Source organism: Bufo gargarizans, chromosome 5 (genome assembly GCF_014858855.1).
Source record: "Bufo gargarizans isolate SCDJY-AF-19 chromosome 5, ASM1485885v1, whole genome shotgun sequence".
Classification (NCBI taxonomy): Eukaryota; Metazoa; Chordata; class Amphibia; order Anura; family Bufonidae; genus Bufo; species Bufo gargarizans.
In genome coordinates this window covers 46,337,456-46,358,929 of record NC_058084.1, presented here as the reverse complement: position 1 = coordinate 46,358,929, position 21,474 = coordinate 46,337,456, and the positions used below count along the sequence as shown (strand labels likewise).

The 21,474-nt window shown below is 41.7% G+C and overlaps 1 protein-coding gene across 1 annotated transcript in view; it reads left to right on the top strand.

Moving 5' to 3' along the window:
• The window catches only part of LOC122939295 (fibrocystin-L-like), a gene marked incomplete at its 3' end in the record, with an annotated part of 171,561 nt that overhangs the window by 126,221 nt on the left and 23,866 nt on the right, over positions 1–21,474 (top strand). Inside the window, exons 47-61 of the mRNA XM_044295366.1 lie at positions 2,812–3,841; positions 5,087–5,278; positions 7,830–7,981; positions 8,099–8,258; positions 9,913–10,075; positions 10,594–10,682; positions 11,881–12,035; positions 12,125–12,254; positions 12,341–12,459; positions 12,732–12,861; positions 14,466–14,639; positions 14,827–14,930; positions 16,652–16,778; positions 16,898–17,019; positions 19,535–19,625. Of these exons, the coding sequence (XP_044151301.1) occupies positions 2,812–3,841; positions 5,087–5,278; positions 7,830–7,981; positions 8,099–8,258; positions 9,913–10,075; positions 10,594–10,682; positions 11,881–12,035; positions 12,125–12,254; positions 12,341–12,459; positions 12,732–12,861; positions 14,466–14,639; positions 14,827–14,930; positions 16,652–16,778; positions 16,898–17,019; positions 19,535–19,625 (2,938 nt within the window). The remainder of the gene's footprint in view (positions 1–2,811; positions 3,842–5,086; positions 5,279–7,829; positions 7,982–8,098; positions 8,259–9,912; positions 10,076–10,593; positions 10,683–11,880; positions 12,036–12,124; positions 12,255–12,340; positions 12,460–12,731; positions 12,862–14,465; positions 14,640–14,826; positions 14,931–16,651; positions 16,779–16,897; positions 17,020–19,534; positions 19,626–21,474) is intronic.

The following is a 21,474-nucleotide window of genomic DNA, read 5'->3' as shown; positions in this document are numbered from 1 at the left end:
AAGAAATTATGCAGTAATGAATTATCAGATCAGTGGGGGTTTGAGTCCCGGTACCTCTGCTGATCAGCTGTTGCAGGGAGCCGCAGCACTCACCGGAGCTCTGGGGAGTGCAATCGGCTCCCAGCACCTCTCCAAAGCACAGCGCTGTACATAGTATAGTGGCTGTGCTTGGTATTGCAGCTCAGCCCTATTCACTTCAATAAGGCTGAGCTGAAACTAGGCCATGTGACCGATGTATAGTGACATCACATGACCTAGGAAGAGGCCGCGGCGCTCACGGAGCTCTGGTCTGTTCTAACAGCCGACACCCAGGACCCCTGCAGATCTGATATTGATTACCTATCCTGAGGATAGATCATCAATATTATTACCGGATAACCCCTTTAATAATAGGCACCACTTCTTGGTCTGTACAGATCACTTTACTGCAGCTATCTGCTTATCATTACAGACATGATTACAATGCCAGATATCACCTCAGTGTGTAGATAACACATGGTCCACCATTCACAATAGGTGATTGCCAAAGCTTATCTACTTCTTCCTGACCTCTGCATAGGTCACAGAGCATGCCTAGAAAATTCTCCCCTAAAAGTTCACGAGGTGTCCTCCTGTCCATTGTGACAGCCCCAGTTACTATGTCAGTCCCAGTTACAGGAGAAATCAACAGTGAAAAAAAAAAGAAAAAGTGAAGCAAATGTCCCCCAGAGGTCTTGTATGACCTTATGGGGGACGAAAAGTGTAAAAAAAAAATAAAAAAAAATAAAGGGTTGAAAAAATAAAATAAAATAAAGTCCCTAAGTAAGGAATAAAAAAAAAAATTAAAAATAGAAAAAATAAAATAAAATAGACATATTTGGTATTGCCGCGTCAGTAAAAACCAGCTCTATAAAAATATCACTTGAGCTAACCCCTCAGATGAACACCGTAAAAAAAAATAAAAAAACTGTGTCAAAACAAGCAATTTTTGTCACCTTGCATCACAAAAGGTGCAACACCAAGTGATCAAAAACGCGTATGTCCCACAAAATGGTACCAATAAAACCGTCACCTCATCCTGCAAAACATTAGCCCCTACATAAGAAAATCTCTCAAAAAATAAAAAAAACTATAGCTCTTAGAACATGGAGACACTAAAACATAATTTTTTGGTTTCAAAAATGCTATTATTGTGCTAAAGTGAAACAAATAAAAAAAGTATACATATTAGGTATTGCCGCGTCCGTAAAAAACAGCTCTATAAAAATATCACATGAGCTAACCCCTCAGATGAACACCGTAAAAAAAAATAAAGAAAAACTGGGTCAAAACAAGCAATTTTTGTCACCTTGCATCACAAAAGGTGCAACACCAAGTGATCAAAAATGCGTATGTCCCACAAAATGGTACCAATAAAACAGTCACCTCATCCCGCAAAAAATGAGCCCCTACATAAGAAAATGTCTCAAAAAATAAAAAAACTATAGCTCTCAGAACATGGACACATTAAAACATAATTTTTTTGTTTCAAAAATGCTATTATTGTGTAAAACTTTAATAAATGAGAAAAAGTATACATATTAGGTATCGCCACGTCCGTAGCAATCTGCTCTATAAAATTGTCACTTGACTGAACCCCTCAGGTGAATGCTGTAAAAATAAATAAAAAGCAACTGTGCTAAAACAACCAATTTTTTGGTCACCTTGCCCCATAAAGTGTTATAATGAATGATCAAAAAATCATATGTACCCCAAAATAGTACTAATAAAACTGGCACCTTATCCCCTAGTTTCCAAAATGGGGTCACTTCTTGGGAGTTTCTACTGTAAGGGTGCATCAGGGGGCTTCAAATGGGACATGGCATCTAAAAACCATGTGGAGTTCCTTTTCTTCTGCGCCACATGTGGGGTGTTTATGACCACATGTGGGGTGTTTCTGTAAACCGCAGAATCTGGGTAATAAATATTGAGTTTTGTTTGGCTGTTAACCATCGATGTGTTAAAGAAAAAATTGGATTAAAATGGAAAATCTGCCAAAAAAGCGAAATTTAAAAATTTGATCTCCATTTTCCTTTAATTCTTGTGGAACGCCTAAAGGGTTAACAAAGTTTGTAAAATCGGTTTTGAATACCTTGAGGGGTGTAGTTTCTACAATGGGGTCATTTATGGGGGTATCCACTATGTAGGCCCCACAAAGTGACTTCAGACCTGAACTGGTCCTTATAAAGTGGGTTTTGGCAATTTTCTTAAAAATTTGAAGAATTTCTTCTAAACTTCTAAGCCTTCTAACGTCCTAAAAAAATAAAATGACAATTCCAAAATGATGCCAACATAAAGTAGACATATGGGGAATGTTAAGTTATAAATATTTTATGAGGTATCACTTTCTGTTTTAAAAGCAGAGAAATAGAAATTTAGAAAATTGCGAATTTTTCAAATTTTTGGGTAAATTTGGGATTTTTTCATAAATAAAGGTGAAATATTTTGACTCAAATTTATGACTATCATGAAGTACAATGTGTCACGAGAAAACAATCTCTGAATGACTTGGATAAATAAAGGCGTTCCAAAGTTATTACCACATAAAGTGAGATATGTCAGTTTTGCAAAATTAGGCCTGGTCAGGAAGGGGGCAAATGGCCCAGATGGGAAGTGGTTAAGTAACTTTCAAGTGATTGATCATTGTGGTTAATGATTGTATGAATGAAATGTAATTAACTGATAAAATACTGTACATATTTTACTGAGAATAAAATATATTATGTAATATTTGTACATAATAATAATAATAATAATATTCATGAAGTAAAACATTTGTTGTTGTTTTTTTAGGTTTTCCATGCAGGGCAGGCTTTCAGGTTAGGCCGGTATCCAATACACTGGCATTTAATGGGTGATGTCCAGTATAAATCGTATGTGCGTGGTTGTGGAATTCATCAGACCTACAACAGAGCAGTGACCATCCACAATACCCACCACCTACTTGTGGAAAATAATGTCATCTATGATATCATGGGAGGAGCGTTCTTCATTGAAGATGGCATTGAGCACGGAAACATACTTCAGTACAACTTGGCTGTGTTTGTTAAGCAAAGTACCAGCTTGCTCAATGATGATGTTACCCCAGCAGCATTTTGGATTACCAATCCAAATAACACAATTAGACACAATGCCGCTGCTGGTGGCACACACTTTGGCTTCTGGTACAGGATGCACAATAACCCAGATGGCTCTTCCTATGACCCTAACATTTGCCAGAAGTTCGTGCCACTTGGAGAATTCTACAATAACACAGTTCACTCTCAGGGATGGTTTGGCATATGGATTTTTGAGAATTACTTCCCAGTGGTAGGTGGAAATTGCTATTCTTCTACACCATTCCCGGCTATTTTCAAGTCTTTGACCACTTGGAATTGTCAGAAAGGAGCAGAATGGGTCAATGGCGGTGCTCTCCAGTTCCACAACTTCACCATGGTCAATAATGAGGACTCTGGCATAGAAACTAAGAGAATCATTTTAAATTATGTAGGTGGATGGGGAGAGGCCAGCGGAGCTGTCCTAAAAAATGCTATCATCGTGGGACATCTGGATGAGCTAGGACTTGGTCCTAATTACTGCACTGCTAGAGGCATCACCCTCCCATTTGATGAAGGACTTACTGTTTCGTCGGTAAAGTTCATCAACTTTGACCGATCGAACTGTGCAGCCATCGCTGTCACATCTATTGCTGCAGTCTGCTCAGACAGATGTGGAGGCTGGAGTGCAAAGTTTAATGGAATACAATACTTCAATTCATCCAAAAAGGCGGGATTTAGATGGGAGCATGAAGTTGTTCTAATTGATACAGATGGGACATTGACAGGTAAATACATGACCATATTAGAGAAGGCATCAGCCCAAACTTTTCATCAACCCACCAATTTAATTAGAAACATTGTCAAGAGAGCAATTCTTAAGCTGGTCATAAAGGCTTATTTGACCACCTATTTCTCTTGACTATACCAAAACCTTTTAAGCCTTTCTTGGACAACCATGCATGTTTATTTCAATGTGGAGAGGGGAATAACACCTACCACCAACCCTTCTGGCAGTGGCTTATGTCTTATGGCAACAAAGGATTGGGTATATTGAAATCCAACATGTCATATTTCTCTTTCCCCTGACATTTGCTGTTGGGAAGAGTTGTAAGGCCCTCATAAACCATTCTGCCAAAATTGGTGGTTTTAGCCAGCATTTTCTGCTATATGTATGGCCAGATTTAAGGTAGCCATAGGGTTAGATATTTATTCTCATTCAATATTAGTGGGATCTGAAGACAATTATTTATGTCCATATCCACCTTAAAGGGTTTTATGCGACTTAAAGGTGTTGTACTACTTTAAAGAGGCTATTACTACTACTCAGGATACTTCCTATTATCCTCAGGATAGGCCATCAAAATATGATTGGCGAAAGTCCAACACCTTGTATCCCCTGCCGAACTGCAGTTCCTGAGTAGCTCAGGCGCTGGAAGTCTGTACTGGAACTAAACAGCTCCATCCATTGTGAAGTGGACAGAGCTGCTCCCATTAACTTCAATCAGCTACTACAGAACTGCTGATCGGTGTGGGTGTGGGTTGTTGGACCCCTCCTGAACTGATAACAATGGCCTATCCTGAGAATAGCCCATCAAAAATAAAATCCTGGAATGACCTATAGTTAGGATAGGTCATGAATATCACATTGGTAGGGGGACCTGACTCATTTGCTTGAATATAACTGCGATTCCCAAAGGTTATGTGACCGATGGACATGCCGTCACAGGCTGAAGAAGAGGCCACGGTGCTTGGTAAATGGCCCTGTCCATTCAAACAGCTGATCAGTGGGGTTCCAGGGGTTGTCCATTGGCCATTTGTCTACTTTGTTCTGGAGGTCCAGTAGGATGTATTTCCACTCTGCCTTGTACTGGATTTATTTTCTGCTACTTTTGTCTAAAAAAAATATTTATGAGAAACCGGATCTCCCAACCTCAATTATAATTTTAGACCTTCTGTAAGATTTCACTAAACCTTCTTTATTATCTGGTTAATTAGCAACTAATAAAAATATATATATTTTTTTTATGTAGGAAAGACAGGAGCAAAAGTGGTGCCAGGAAGTGGGCTCCTCGATCCGTCCCAGTGCAGCCAAAGCAGTGATTGGAGTGCTGGATTCCCTGGATATATCTGTAATGCCTCCACCAGCTTCCACAGACTGGCCTTCAACAACCCATCCCCTACTTCTCTTCAAGGAAAGAATGTCATTATTTCAAATTCGTTTGGTAAGTTAATGATATTATTTGAACATTTTTAGAAATGCTTAATGCCCCCCCTTGATGGCTAATTTTTTATCTATATACGGCTGACATTCTGTGCGTGTGGAATTTATTTTTCATATACCAAATGTCCTGCAAAAATAGGAGATTGCAACTTGCACCGGTTTTGTGGTAAAAAAAAGTTGCAGGTTTTGGTGGATGGAGCGTAGTGAGAAGAGTCGCAGCCCATCAAATTTACTATAATTTACACCAGAAACTGGCTTAAATTATAGCTCATATCTGTCATAGATTTGATTTTCTGGCTTGAAGAGGCACCAAATTTACAGCATTTAGAAGCAGTGTATAGGACACTAGTTTTAATAAATCTGCCCAAGTCAGGACTGACTTATTTATGACCTGTCCTCAGGATAGGTTTTCCTCAATATCAGATTGCAGAGGTCCGACTACCAATACCCCAATCAGATGTTTATAGGAGTCGCGATGATGGAGCCAATCACTGGAACTGCACAGCCCTGTACACCGTGTAGTGTCTGTGTCTGATTACTGCAGCACTGCTATGGGGGCCTTTAAGTGAATGCAAGAAGCACTGCATTAGCCAGGCATGGCAATTACATGGTGGACAGAGCTATGTAGCTCCTGGGTATTGGATATGGCATAGCAACTGTTAAAAACAGCTTATCGGTAGGGGTTCTGGGACAATCCCGGGAAAACTACTTTAAATGATAAAATTCTGGCTGCCTGAATCCACCACTAGGAGGAGCTTAAGAGCTCGCTGCATACTGTTAACATATTAAACTCAATAACTGCCTCTTCCCACAACACAGATCCCACTATGATAAGCTAATAAGCCGGTCCTGCTGTCAAACCTCATCTTCTCTCGGAACAACTTTTATCAAGTGGGTCAGCCAGTAGCAGTAGGAATATTAAAGGGGATTTCTGGAAATAACAATTTGTCACTTACCTGTTGGGTAGGTGAAAATTGTTAGATTGGTGGGGGTCCAAACCAGATCACTGAAGGCCTGACTTATTGGCCCCCTATTTATCATGAGAACATTATTGCTGCATTCACTGTTAATGGGACTTTGAATGACAGCAATAAGTGTTCCAACATTCGCACTACCACTGATCACGGGAATAATGGCCCCCTGTCCCATATATGAATGGAGCAGCAGTCAAGCATGCCCACTGCCCTTCCATTTGGTCTCTATAAGCCTGCTGAAGATAGCCAAACGCTGTACTTGCTGATCTTTGGCAGTACCATAGAAATCCCCCTCCTACGACTACCCCATTCATACAATAAAGGTTACTATCTTCTCTGGAACCCCTAACTAGGTTTAATAGAGCCCCATGTTTCCATGGATCCCTAAGTGAGGAGTAACGTAAAACTCTTAGGTTCCAATACATAATCGGTAACAAGGCACCCACCTACAATGTGCAATTTACAATACTGGTGTTTTCTTATGTGGGAGAGGGGCGTTTGAGCACCTTCGGGTACCAGGGTCCAGGCGAGACTGCTAGCTATGCATACCCTGTAGCTAAACCTGTAAACCCTAGTTGTTACACTGACAATGCTAATTTTTGGTAAATGCTTAAATATGTGGAATACATTTCAAGAAAGTGCATGCTCCATATAACCTATAAAGCCTTTGTGGAAGTGTTGTGGGCAGACCCACATAGGGGGAAGCATAAAGTTGGAGAGGGTAGGAGTGGTGACTAAGGCATTAAAGGTGGCTGTAGTCCTCATAGTGACTTATCCTGACTGCAGCGCTCTCCCGGGCGACACAGGCAGTAAAAGGAGGAATGCAGGCCTTCTTCCCATCAGGGCACACCTTGGATTTTTTAGGTCTCCTGCCTGGAGGTGGCTAGGGTACCTTTGATGTTAAGGAAGAATGAGCAGTGTGGTGCTAGGCAGGAAGACAGTAGGAAGATGGCGATGATGATAGAGTACACAGACCACAGACCAGGCCAGCTTGATTAAAGCGGAAAAAAAAAGTCTCTCCTTCACTGAACACATGATAAATACATGAAGCAGGCCCAGTCCTGAACTTTTTCACAGAGTAGGCCTTTCCCAGAACAAATAACCTAAACCTTGGACAGTGAAGTCTAAAGCCATATAAATGCATTACCTTTACTGGCATAGTGCAAGTATTGCCTTTATGGTCCTCAACCATCTGCAATAATTGAATGTTTTTTCTCTAAGAGGTAGTTTTTTGCTTTTTCTGGTATTTTTCACTCACAGGAATGGTGTTTTCCTAGAGCAGGATCTTCTCTGGCCTACTTGTTTGGTGTGTGCTCCTGCCAAGTCTTCACTCTAGATTGCTCATTAGCAGACTTTGTAGTAACCAGGAGAAAATGGGAGAAGCCAATAATATGGCAATTGTAACTAACAAACTGCCAGTTAACTGTTTCCTACCTATACATAGGCTTTTGGGTAACACAGTGCATAGATCATAGTATCACGGTGAACACTTTAACCACTTTAATAATTAACTTGGTATAAGCAGTGAACCAGCCTTCCCTTTCCTCTCTCTAAAAACAAGGTACATTTTATATTTAGGCTCCAGTGTTGTACCTTACCTGCCAAAACGCCTGACACACGCATATGGATGGATGGCCTTGTTACCCAATGCTATTTCATTCAACTGGTCTTTCAGCGGTGTGGATTTCATTACAAACGTCTCATATACATCGACCTTCTACGGATTCAAGGTAAATTCTAGACCTACTCAACTCAATCAGCGACAACTAGATAAACGGTGTCTGCTGTCACATGTGTTTGTATCTGCCATTTTCAATAACTTTGTCATATAATTGTATTATGTTTAGAGTGAAGACTACGTGCTGATATCCCACAACTTTACTCAGAAGCCGGACATGTTCACAATAGTTGATGTGCGCAATGGATCCTCACAGCCATTGAGCTGGGACAATAATACCAGTGGAGACTGGTACTTCAATGATAACACCACTACACTAACATATCTAGGTACAGACATCTGTGTGATACTGTTGATCAGTATTACGCATCTCTTTCTCCTAATCATTGACTATAGAGCTAATAGATCTGGAGATCTGATGCTTAGGCTTGTATTGATGCTTAGGCTTGTTAAATAGGTTTATTGAAAATGCACAAATCACATATCGCCCCCTTTGTGGAGACACCCAGTCATCAGCTGTAATCTGTGGGGAAACCTGTTAGTAATTTGAGTTTTCCTGCAACACCTCCATAAGTGACCATTCAAATCAATGGGTTATCTGTGTAATGCAGGACTGGACAGGTCCTCCAGACTGAAAGGTACTCCTCGTAATCACTGACCACCTCTGGACAAGTGGCTTAGGTTGGCTCCAACCTCTTCCCTAACTGTTGATGAAAGTCTCAATGGGCACAGTGATATGGGTAACCAAGAGAGAGTTGTCCAGAGGGCCAGACTTATCTTCTCTATAATGGATGAGAGAGGTTGGACAGAGAATAAGCACACTATGACCTGTATGATGGTGGTGGTATAAACATCAGCAGGGAACACCATTTTGCTTTTATTAATGTATATATTCTGCTTTTATTTGACACCGTATGCTTTTATAAGCATTTTACCAATCATCCAATATGGGGTGTGGCTTTGTGGGAAGAGGTGTTATTTCACCAAAAAGGGCATGGCCTATATGTGCCTCTATGTGCCAAAATTGTGGTGTATTTTTGGAGTAAAACTACTTTAATTTAGAGGTGGCGCAGGTAGAAATTATTGGTGCGCAGTCTAAATTCTGGCACACAAACAAAACATTTTGGGGCACTGATGGAAATCTTGCGCAGGATTTACGATACTCCAAATATATAATGGTCCTTAGGCCACAATAGTAAATTTGTCTTATATTAAGACTGTGATTTGTATTCTTAGACAGTGTAAAATGCACCACTATTAGTAAATCTGCCCCACCATGTGCAAAAACTGACACACAAAAAATGACACAAAACTGCAGCAAAAAAACACAAGCATTCAAATTTAACTGTGTAGGGACCCACAGAGTGGTAGAGAAAAACAATAGGATATTATTAATATTAATATTCCGGGATTTTTATATTGATGACCTGTCCTGAGGATATCAGATAGGCTGGGGTCCGACATCCGACACCCCCACCGATCAGCTGGTTGACGTCAACAGCGAGCAGGTAAACAATGAAGGGAAGGCAGCGCTCTCATGAGCGCAGCCTTCTCTTCAAACAGCTGAGCGGCGGGGGTGCCAGGTATCGGACCCCCGCTGATCTGATATTGCTGACCTATGCTGAGGACAGGTCATCAATATTAAAACCCTTTAAATCTAGATTATTTGCACTTTTCCTCCATTTTAAATTAATTGAGTGATCTTTTGTTCTCTTCTTAATGTGGGGAGAAATTTTCTATACCTCTTTCCTTTGCTTTGTCCAACCCCATTTTTTTAAATAATATTCAAAAAAGCAACACACTATAAATAAAACTTTATGTGTTTCTACCCCTTAGCCCTGCCATGGCAGTGTGTGATGTGTAGCCCTTTGATGGAGGCCATATTTCAGGCGACCATATGATTGACCACCACTGATACCACAAAACTAAGCAATCACACTAGATGTATTTGTACCTCGATTCACAAACGTTTTCTGCTCCTAGTGTCTGGAAAAAAGAAACTGCAGAGACGTGCCGTAGCCGGGACCCTTGACACAACCATGAAAAACACTGATGTAAACCTGGTGGTCTACCAATGCTATTTCAAGAACTGTATTCCACCCCCTCCCCCAACTGTACCCTCAATCAGACCTATTTCATTATATGAGTAAGTGTTACTGGAAGATAACTTGTAGATCAATGTTTGCAATTCTCAAGTTGTATCAGAAAATATCAGCAGACAAGTAATCTGTATTATGTAACTGACGGTAAAGACATATTAATTAGACTTATGACCATGTATCAGGACTTGGTCTTTGCTCTACCTTTGCTTACTCCTGCTACTTTATAAGGACACATACGGAGTCGTTATCACGTAAAGTTCTTCTACTTACGAACAAATTTATGGTTAGGCGAGGGTGTACATACCAGGGTGGTTTCTATGGGAGGCCGTTTCAACGTGTCTTGTGAACGTGCTCAGGGAATCTTTTCTACAGACACGAGTAGGATGCTAAACAAGCTACAGATAGTTTGGGTATAGTAACATGAATCAGCTCCAAAATGGGGCCACTTTTTGCCATTACTAGGGGCCCAATCCCTTATGTCTGCCTCTGTGATCAAGTGGATTTGCATAACTCTGGTGATTGAACTAACTCATACTTCTACTAACATATTTTGTCTTTCCAGTTTATGGTCTAATCGTTCCTTCTGGGAATCATCAGCAGAAAACAATTATACTGTCCCGAAGGAAGGATCCAATGTTGTAATCCCACCAGGTAATAATCTTCCTCTTATTAAAAGAGGTGATCCTATCTGGAAAATTTATGGCATTTCCAAATTTTTCTGACATTCTTGATTTTTTTTACAGACCAAAAATTTACAAAAAAATATGCTATCCCAAACTTTGCAAATCAGGCTCCAGTTTAATACTTTAGTCATTTCATTAAGGGATTGACCTGGGTTTTATTTTCTTCCCAAAAAACTGCACAGGTTGTGTGTGGTATTGTAGCTCAATCCAATTTACTCCAGTTATATTGAGCTGCAATTTCAGATCCAGCCCAAAGACAGATGTGGTCGGTGCTGTTTTTGGAAGCCTGACTGCTATGTTTCTCTAATCCTGGACAAACCATTTAACATTAGAGAATGATTTTTTTTTTCCAAAAAAATGACAAGATATTTTCCTGAAGATTGTTTTTAAATTATTAGTTATTTTTACGGATGCGCAAACTTCTGCTTTCAAGTTTGACATACAAGGTTCGGGTTATCTAAGAATTCCGTTATGGATTCCGCTACCACGGACGATAAATTGATGAAATTAAAATCCTTGCTATATGGGTAATACATGGAGCATAAGATATTTGTGGTAGCCACATGTAAACAGAGTGATTTGACTACACAATACAATATTATGCCTCATTCACACAGTCATTGTTTGGTCAGGGATTTCCATCAGTGATTGTGAGCAAAACCAGATGCTGCTCTAAACACAGAACAGGTGCAGATCTTTCCCTTAGACCTTATGTCTGTGGAGGCTCCAATCCTGGTTTTGGCTCACAATCACTGATGGAAATCACTGACCAAAACACTGACGTGTGATTGAAGCATTATAGTGAGATGTATATTAGCACCTTTCAGTAGATCGTAATCTACTACTATTCTTTCCTCTAAAAAACATGTTGTATGGGAAGATAACTCATTCTATAATTTTAGCCTATCGATATATTCCCAAGTTTCTTGAGTTATTTTGTCCGGCATCTTTGAGCAGGATGAAATTAGTCCATCTCTACCATAAAAAGGGACTCTTCTGTTATTTGGGAACTCTTGACCAGTGGAAAATGGATTTTGGTGTGGTTTTGATTAGAATATCTAGTGTTGAACATATAAGGATCTGTTCTGGTATGATACCTGGAGCCGTATGGGTCAAATGTTAAATTATTTTGACTTATGACTAAGCTTCCTATTGTTCTTTTCTAGGCAAGTATATTATAGCTGATGTAGATATCCCATCCCTGCATAAACTCACCATTTATGGTGTCTTGGAGCTGAGAAATCTCACCGACAACTCAACAACCAGGACTTTACCCACCTTCAAGACAACTGTACTAAATGCTACATACATTTCCATCCAGGTGAGGTTCACAATACCATCACATCTGGTCAAAGTTTTATTTTTGCAAATATCTCTGAATATTAATGATACCTACTTGATTATCTTCAGGGTGGAAGATTGATAGGAGGAACTCAGGACAACCCATTCCAAGGAGAATTACATATTGTACTACGAGGAAACCATTCAACTCGAGAGTTACCATTGCCAAATGGACCAAACCAAGGCTCAAAGGTTTTAGGTAAATTCAAATATCTTATAATGTGGATATATTATGGCAATATGGGCATTATAAATGTAAACACTTATTCCCTCATTGTTGTGTAGGAGTGTTCGGTCAGCTGGACCTACATGGACTGCCTCGCTCTGTGTATAGAACAAAGCTAGCCCAAACCGTATTAGCAGGATCTCAAACCATCACCGTCTCAAAGCCAGTAGACTGGAAGGTGAGTTTAATCACTCTCAGTCTAGCTGGGAAGCAGAAAAGAAGAGGCAAATGGGAAAAGTCTCACCAAGGGAATAAAGTGTTACCCAAGTTCCGAATATAATAACTGGAATTGGTTTGTTTGTTTGCTGTGGTCAGATTTCAACTGTGAAGAATGGGGTTCGATTATAGGGAATATCAGGGTTTATTATGGGATACCCACAGTCCATTATGACGGACTATTATATGGAAAAAACAGCTTCTTAAATTTCGCCTCAATTTTTCTTTTACAAGGTGGGAGAAGATATTCTGATCACGACCACCAGTTATAGTGCCTGGCAGACAGAAATCAGGAAAATCACAGATGTTTCTTCTGACCAGAAGACCCTTACCTTAAATGTGTCCCTCAGCTTTAAGCACTCTGGTAAGTGATGCAATGAACCGTATTAGTTAATTTTTAAAGATGTTTTCAAGCTTTGACCATCCAATTAAAGATTATGAGTATCTTAAAAATCCTATAATGAGTAGTAAGATCCACAAGTGTTTGCTGGTATTGCTAGGGAATTGTGTTATCGGTGGGCATTGAAATAAATAAGAATCCATTGTTTTTGATTATTATGAGTGGTCCTCCAGAGACGATGGTCAGACTTGAGGTTATATAGTCCAACAAGTCCAACTTGTAACACTACTAGTAACCCTTACAAGCTGTGAAAACAGCTAAAACTCTCATTGTTGCCCTGATCCATTCTCATTACTAATTGTCCTTCCTTTTAATGAACTCTCCTCTCAGCAATCTATCCTAAATTCAGCAGTCAAGCTAATGTATCTGTATGCCCAGTCTGCCTACAGCTATCAGTCTACAGCAGGGCATGATGGGATTTGTAGTTTTACAACAGCTGGAGAGCCGCAGTTTTCCCATCACTGGTCTACACCAATGCCCCCATCTTCTTCTGGTCATTGCACTGGTTGCTCAGAACCTACATCTCCTTTCTCATCTGTATATACCACCCTGCCCATGCTCTCCATTATGCCAATTATCTAAGACTAATATCCTTTATAATCCTACCCAGACAGATTACTTCCAAAAATTCACAGTTGTAAGCACATCTTTTTAGGCAGGCCTACCATATTCTATAATGGGGTTGTTTATGGTGAGATGAAACTAAGCCTTGTCCACCAGGTGACATGGAAAGAGCAGTTTGGTCTGGCACTTTGCTGTTTCCTTAGCTCACATTGCAGTGCACAAAAGCTTGTCAAACAGAGTGGCACAGCAAGCTATGGTGACACGAGTTATGGAAACAGCTTGCTGTTCTACTCCATTTGCCTAGCTCCTGTGCACTGCAGTGGGAAGAGAGCGCCAGATAAATCTACTGTTTCCCGGCCACCTTGTGGACAGGGCTTAGCCCCCTCTTGCCTTAGAAAGGACAAGATAGGACATCCCTTTTTATCTGACTCCTTTCCTTTTTACCCCCCATATCTCTGCAGGACCGTTGTTCGAAACAAGCACTTTTTACCTTTTCTGTCACCCCTATTTCCTCATATATTCTAAGCTCTTTCAAGCAGAGCCATCACTCCTATTGTTTGAATTATTAATTAGTTTCTTGGTAACCTCTGATTTGTAACTCCAGACACCCTTAGCCACTACTTACGAGGGTTGATCTGATCTCAGCCATGAAAGGCTGAGATGGGCAAGGGTTGGACTGGCCCATCAGAGTACCAGAGAATTCTCGAGTGGGCCTAGTCTTTCAAGCCATAGTGGGTCCCAAAGGTCCAGGAGAAAAAAAAACATTTGGAGCAGTCTTTGAAGCCAATCACTTGCCACTAGGATCTATTTCTTTGATTTATAGCCTGTTAGACTTTACTGACGATGTAAGGCTTGGACCCTGGGAAAAATTCCCTCTGGTGGGCCGAAGGAACCCCAGTCTAAAATGGGATGGGAAAAACTTTTTAATAAGTCTAAGCTCATTTTAACCACCATATATGAAAATATATATATTATTTATAGGTTTAATTGTATTTTTTCTCCAGCTAACACCTATCAAGTACCAAACACGACCCTGAATTACACTCTGGCTGCTGACGTTGCTTTACTTAGTAGAAATGTTAAGATCATTGGTCAGGACTACCCTGGTTGGTACAGTGAATCCTTTGGAGCCCGAGTTCTCGTCAGCACATTTTCAGCCAACAATATGGAATATCGAGGTACTGTAGATTTTATCAATACAAACTATTATCTCTCTGGGAGGATGACACTGGACACAATACTGACCCCATAGGAAACTATTGGATCAGTTTTGTTATCATTATTTCTGTATTACCAAACAGGCTAAGGACCCAGTATATATGAAGGAGTCAATTCTAATCACTGGATCATTATGTTTTTTTTAAGGTAATGCAAGAATTGAAAATGTGGAATTTTACCACAGTGGGCAGTATGGTTATACAGATCCCACAGACCCGCGGTACTCATTGGCATTCCTCAATCTTGGAGAGGTACATTTCCTTGAACTTGTGTTTTACTTGTTTCTTTTTTGTTGTTGTGGGTTCGTGTGCAATCTGCAAAAAAATTTAACAAAAATACAAAACACGGTAGTGTGCATGAGCCTTAGGGCTCACAAATGTGTTTCTTTAACCTGTCCTTTCTGGGGGTTTTTGAGGTCCGTATGTAAAACCATTCACTTCAATGGAGCCGCAAAAAAACAGAAACTACTCCGTGCGCCTTCAGTTTTAAGCACTCTGGTAAGTGATACTATCGGTCCGCATGGCCATTCCACAAAATAATAGAACATGTCCTGTCCTAGGGGCCGGTATCTGTGTTTTGCAGACCCGCAATTTGCGGACCGCAAAACACCAACCGGTCGTGTACATGAGTCCTTAGTCTGCATACTCTTTGGCAGACTCTTCACTGTTTCTCAAAGTCACCCCTGCTGAGTAACGGTACATCCACACATATAGATATACATAGATACAGTATAGATATAGATACAGTAGCAGCACAGTATTTGAGATTTTAGGAAATCTCCTCCACACGCTGCAGAAAATTTCCACACAAACATTGGCCTGCGGCATGGATTTTTAAATACACAGAATGTCAGTTCTTCTTAAGGATTGGTTGCAGATTTGCCCCATTGAGTTCAACACAGTCCATCTGATGCAAACTTTACTGCAGATTACCTTCGTACCCGCAACTAAATCTGCAGAAGTGAAAAATCATTTTACATTTTTTTTTAAAAGAAAACAACATACTCACCTACCAACCTCCTGACTCTCTCCTCCTAAAGTGTCCTTTAGTGCTGAGCGAATCAAAGTCCACTTCGTGATTTCAGGATAAATTCGATTTGCCGCAAAGTCGAATTTCCTCGTGCTTCGTGGTACCAAATTGATTTAACTTGAATATAGGCGATTGTACCCATTATACATGATTGAGGCATCTGATAGCAATAATCCGGTGTAAAATTAAAAATAAATTTTTAATCATACTTACCTGTTCCATTTGCTCGCGTTCCGCCGGGCGCTACCATCTTGCTTAAAGATCTCTGACAAAATCCCGCGCACAGTGTGGTGACGTCATCTCGATTTTCAAGCAAGATGGAGGTGGCCGGCCAGTCACGAGCAAATGGATCAGGGAAGTATGATTTTTATTATTTTTTTAATTTATCGGATTATTGCGATCAGATGCCGCAATCATGTATGAGGGGTACAATCACTGCTCCCTGTCATTGCACCCACTACTACGTAATTCATCTTTTTTGGTGAAGCAGTCAAATCGAATTTTCCAATACTTCGCTCATCTCTAGTGTCCTTGGTCCCCGCTGTGTATGTCTCCCAGCTTCCAGTGATGACATGTAATCTCAAAACGTCACTGCCATAGCCAGTCACATGAGTCAAAGCGTTATCGCCAGGAGTCAGGTGTACGGAGACCAGCGGAGGACCAGGCGAAGATTTGCCACAGATGTTTATATTTTAAACGCTTGGCTGTTTTCCGTAAAAAAAATCCTTTAAAAAAAATCAGCACCAAAATGAACGCTGTTTGGTTAAGATTTGTTGCGTGCATTTCCCTGCTGCTACCTTCCAGCAATACTGGTACATGTGAACCTACCCTAATGCATTTGTATGATCTGCCAAGAGGGCAGGGGAAAGGGACATGACAATTTCTCTAAAAATATATGCGTATCTATTGGTTTATAAGTTGGTAATATAAGTTTTATTTAAAGGTATTATCCAATGAGTCCTATGTTAAGGGATGTGCCTTCCATGATGGATTTTCCCCAGCAATCGGAGTGTTTTACACAAATGGACTCGACATTGACGACAACGTTATTCACTTCACTGTAGGAGAAGGTAAACCAACTGCACCGAGTTGTACTGGGCAGGGGACACTCTGTATGATGCCCATGTGCTCTAATATGGCATATGGAAATCTGATGATACAATTCTCTAATCTGCTGCTTATTTTGCAGGAATCAGAGTATGGGGAGAACGTGTCAATATAAGGGGAAATCTTGTTGCCCTTGCTGTTTGGCCTGGTACATACCATGATCTCGAGGAAGTAACCAATATCTTGTGGCATGCTGGAATAGAGGTTAGTTAGCTTGGCTTTATACCCAGGCATTGAGGATGGAGATAAAAGTGAATCTACTTAAGTTCACAATTCTTTGCTGAACTTTCTTTACATTGGTCGGTCGTTAAAGGCTATGGACATCTTTGCAATATCTTTTTTATTGTTCATTTGCTTTCTAAATAAAAATATAAATTAGCAACTATAAATAGTCTTCATTACAAATGTCCTACCAGTTTGCTTCTGTAAGTCATGCACCTAGCTGATGGTGCTGCAGAATTTGACATAAATCCATAACAGCTCTGCTCCTGTTTCTGATGGATCTCCCTGCTCTTCCATATCTTCTCTCAGTGGTGGAGATAGCAGCAGGGAGGGAAAAGGCACCCAAGCAATGTAGCTTCCAAAGGTTGTAGATATTGAGGAAAGTACACACAAGGCAGCTTGGAGGGGGAGAAACACATGGACTGTATATAAATGTGGCCAGAAAGCAAAGCACCCAAGGCAAACTCTTTCAGAGGGAAGGAATCACAAACTCCTCAGCATCAATGTCTATAAGCACAGGGGAGAGGAGATAAGTTGTAGAAGGGGAAATCAGTCGGCCGGCATGCTCAACCTGCGGCCCTCCAGCTGTTGCAAAACTACAACTCTCATCATTCCCGAACAGCCTACAGCTTTCAGCCTACAGAAGGGCATGGTGTCACGGCTGAGGATGGGGGAAACCCTCAGCCGTGTGATGCCAGATGATGTTATGGCTGCTCGGCCAGGACAACAGGATAGGGAGCAGGTCACCTCCTACAGCATCCCTACCCTGACCCTAACTCCTATCTGCATGGGCCGACCTTAAAGGTAGGAGGACCCATGCGCAGGAACCACGGATCCCTAACTCACCCTCCGTCCGGTCCCTGGGCTAGGAGTCAGGGTAAGACGACCTACTCCTCCTAGGCACGGAGGAGCAGGAGTCTCAATGGCCAAGCTGCTGGGAAAAGGGGAACACAAACAGCTTTACGGGTATGGCAGGCGAACTAGTAGCTCCACCAACCTGCCACAGCCTTGCTGACTGGATCCCTGTGCAAACAGGAATCCAGAACCGTAAGCTTCACAAAGTCACAAGGAAGGTCCCAACAGAACATCACATACAACATCACACCCAAGAAGACATAAACATAACGACAATATCTTTATGACCACAGGGGTGGCTCTCACTGGCAGGTAGAATAGACAGGAGGCTGCTCCAGCCAAGCATGACTGAAGCAACCCTCAGACCTGAACTAACAGTGAGGCTTTATAGGCCAAGAAGCCACACCCCACAGTCGGACACACCCAGTGACACAACACACACTGGGAAGGGAGTTAACCCGTCCAGCACCAGAGAAGGGAAACACACATAAAGGGGAAGTGACCAAACTAAGATCACACTGTGGCTGTTGCCGCAGGCAACGACATTGGTGACAGCCGTCCTGGGAGACAGCCCGAAGGCCGGGACACTGCCACCACATGTACAACATACCAAACGTTGCCACGGGCAGCCACAGTGAAGGGAAAGTGTCAAAGTGCACACCAGACAGCACAAAGTGCACACCAGACATACAAACACAACACCCACATAACAGTTGTTAAGTGCAACCGCATGCAATACAACAAGTTGCCCGCGGCAACCACAAGTGAGGCCACACACAGCAGCCCTCACCAGTGATTGAACATAAAAACCAAACCACAGGCAACCGCATGCGGTTAAGGAGTCACGACCATAGCAATGGCCGTGACACTTGGTGGGAGTTGTAGTTTTACAACAGATGGAGGGCCGTAGGTTGAGCATCCCTGGTCTATGGCTACTTTCACACCTCCTGTGTTTCACTGGATCTGGCACTGCCGGATGCAAATGGAATGTCCGCCGCCCCCATTAAGTATAATGGTGGAGATTTGTACGCATTCTGGCAGACAAGGGAAGAACCGGCCGGACACAGACTGATGCATGCCTGTGGTTTGTGTCCGGCCGACTCTCCGCTTGTCTGCTGGAACAGGCACGCCAGAGTTTCACACCAGAGATGTGAAAGTAGCCTAAGAATAAAGCTGTCCTGATACATGAGAGCTAGTGAAGACAGCAACATCCTGTACACACAGACCTCACATCTAGGAAAAAGATCAGCATATGAGAAAAGCCTACAACTAGAAATAGGTTGAAACTGAATATCAGGCAGTCTTAAAAACTACTCAAAGTAACCATTGACTTATGTAAAATAATTTTTTCTGTGTCAGAGGTCTCAATAGCCTTTAATTTTTTGATACAGAGCTGCAAACTCCCTGCATAGACATAATTTAAAAGACAACATTGTGACTACCAACAGCCTTCACTAGAGGGAGCATACTGTATACTGTATTATGGAATTATGTATGCAGCAAACTCCCTCTGGTGGCAGCTGCTGGTAGCCAGTGCATAGGTAACTGGTGCTGATTACCAAGATAGGAAAACATGGAGCTGTGGAGGTCTAATTATATACACAATGAAATGCCTGTGATAATTGAGCTATTTTATTTCTAGATCAGTGAAGGAGCCGACATTGTACTGCAGGATAATGTGGTTGCTGGGTTTGAAAGAGCTGGATATCGCATTGATGGAGAATATTGCCAAAGTGAGTAACAGGTCAACGAAATAATAAAATATCACCAAAACTAAACTACTATTACTAATCGTATGGTGTGGCATTTTATTAACAAATTACATTTTTTAAATTTTTTTACTAAAGGGGTCTTTCAGTGCTTAGATATTGGTGGCTTATCTTCAGGATAGGTAATCAATTCTAGATCAGTGGTGGTCCAATACCCCACACCCCCACTGACCAGCTGTTTCAGGCGGACTCCAGTGCTGGAAACTATTCAGTGGATTTAAGCCTCCGTCCACTGGATAGTTTCCAGCACTTGTGTACTGTACGACACACGACAACGGCCAAGGGTCCCTTAAAGTAAATGTTTTTGTGACGCCAGTTGCAGTGAAGCAACAAGGGCACTAACAGCTTTACTTGAATGAACCTTTGTCCCACAGTTTCAGGCTTTGTCTTGGTTCCCAGCAGGCTTTAGCATTAACTCTGGCAGGCAAACAAACTAAACTCTGCTACATCAGTTGCTCTCTGTGCTGACAGGCTGACTGAATAACTTTGCTTTAGCTGTATGCTGCAACTTCTTTCTGTAGTCTGACTCTGACTAGTCCAGTGAAAACTTTATCCTCCTGGCTTCAGAGGCTTCAAGCTGTGGACTCCATATCCAGCAGAGCTGAAGATGCTCTAGCTGGCTTAGACATGGCTTGGCGTGGGTACATCAAATGGCGACGTGCCCAGCCCTTGCTTCCTTCCCCAAGCAGGGGGTAAGCTAGACTGACCTCTAACTAACTAGTCCCTCCCCTCCTTAGCGGGAGAGTTAAAATGGAAATAAGGATTCCATTCTCTTTAACTGTAGCTCTGCCATGTTTGCTGCCACCTTCTGGTGAACCAGGTAAACTACATGAACAAGAACAGTTACAAGAAATAAATATGCACAGTGTACAGGAACTGAAATAAATGCCAAAGATGACATTGTATTAGCCCATAGGAGACAGTAGCAGGGTGCACAAGTGGTAATGACACTCCGGGACATTACATTTGCAGCTCAGCTCCTGTTCAGTTGAATGGGAGCCGAGCTGCTGTACCCTGGCAGGGCCACTACACAGTGGATGGACCCTTGTGCTTCCAGCACCCTCTGCTGTATAGTTTATGGTGCTCGTGGCTGCCCATAATAATATCTAAGTACTGGAAAACCCTTTAATGTTGTAAAGTTACAGAAATAGGAAGGGAACTTGATTTAAATTTCAAAAATCAAAGCAAAAATACCAGATTCTATTGATATATGTTTTGTGGTTATACCTGTATGAAATGGATTTCCCCACAACAGACTTACATGGCATATTAATTGGATATAACTCTGATCATTAGGGGTCCAATCACTGGGAACCCCACCCCACTGATTGCAATAATGATGGTGCTTGGTCCCTCTTCCTGGCAGAGTCGTGGCTGTGCTGGACAGTCAGTCACTCTGCATTGTAGTCAATTGGTGATGGAAATAGCCAGTTTTGTCTTCCAGGACTGTTGCTCAGGGGATGTCCTGGCTCTCACTGAAGACACTCAGAGATGATATAGAGCCTTAAAGGGGTTTTCTGGGATTTTCACACTGATGACCCATCCTCAGGAAAGGTCATCAGTATCTGATAGGTGGGGGTCCGACACCCGTGACCCTCATCAATCAGCTGTTTGAGAAGGCAGTGGTGCTCCCAGCAGCACAGTGGCCGTCTCTCAGCTTTTCCTAGGCCGAGTGACGAATCATGTGTCACGTGGCCTAGGAGCAGCTCAGCCCCATTGAAGTGAATGGGGCTGAGCGCGATACCAAGTACAGCCGCTATACAATGTACGGCACTGTGCTTGGTGAGCTGTGATAACCAGCTGCACTCACAGG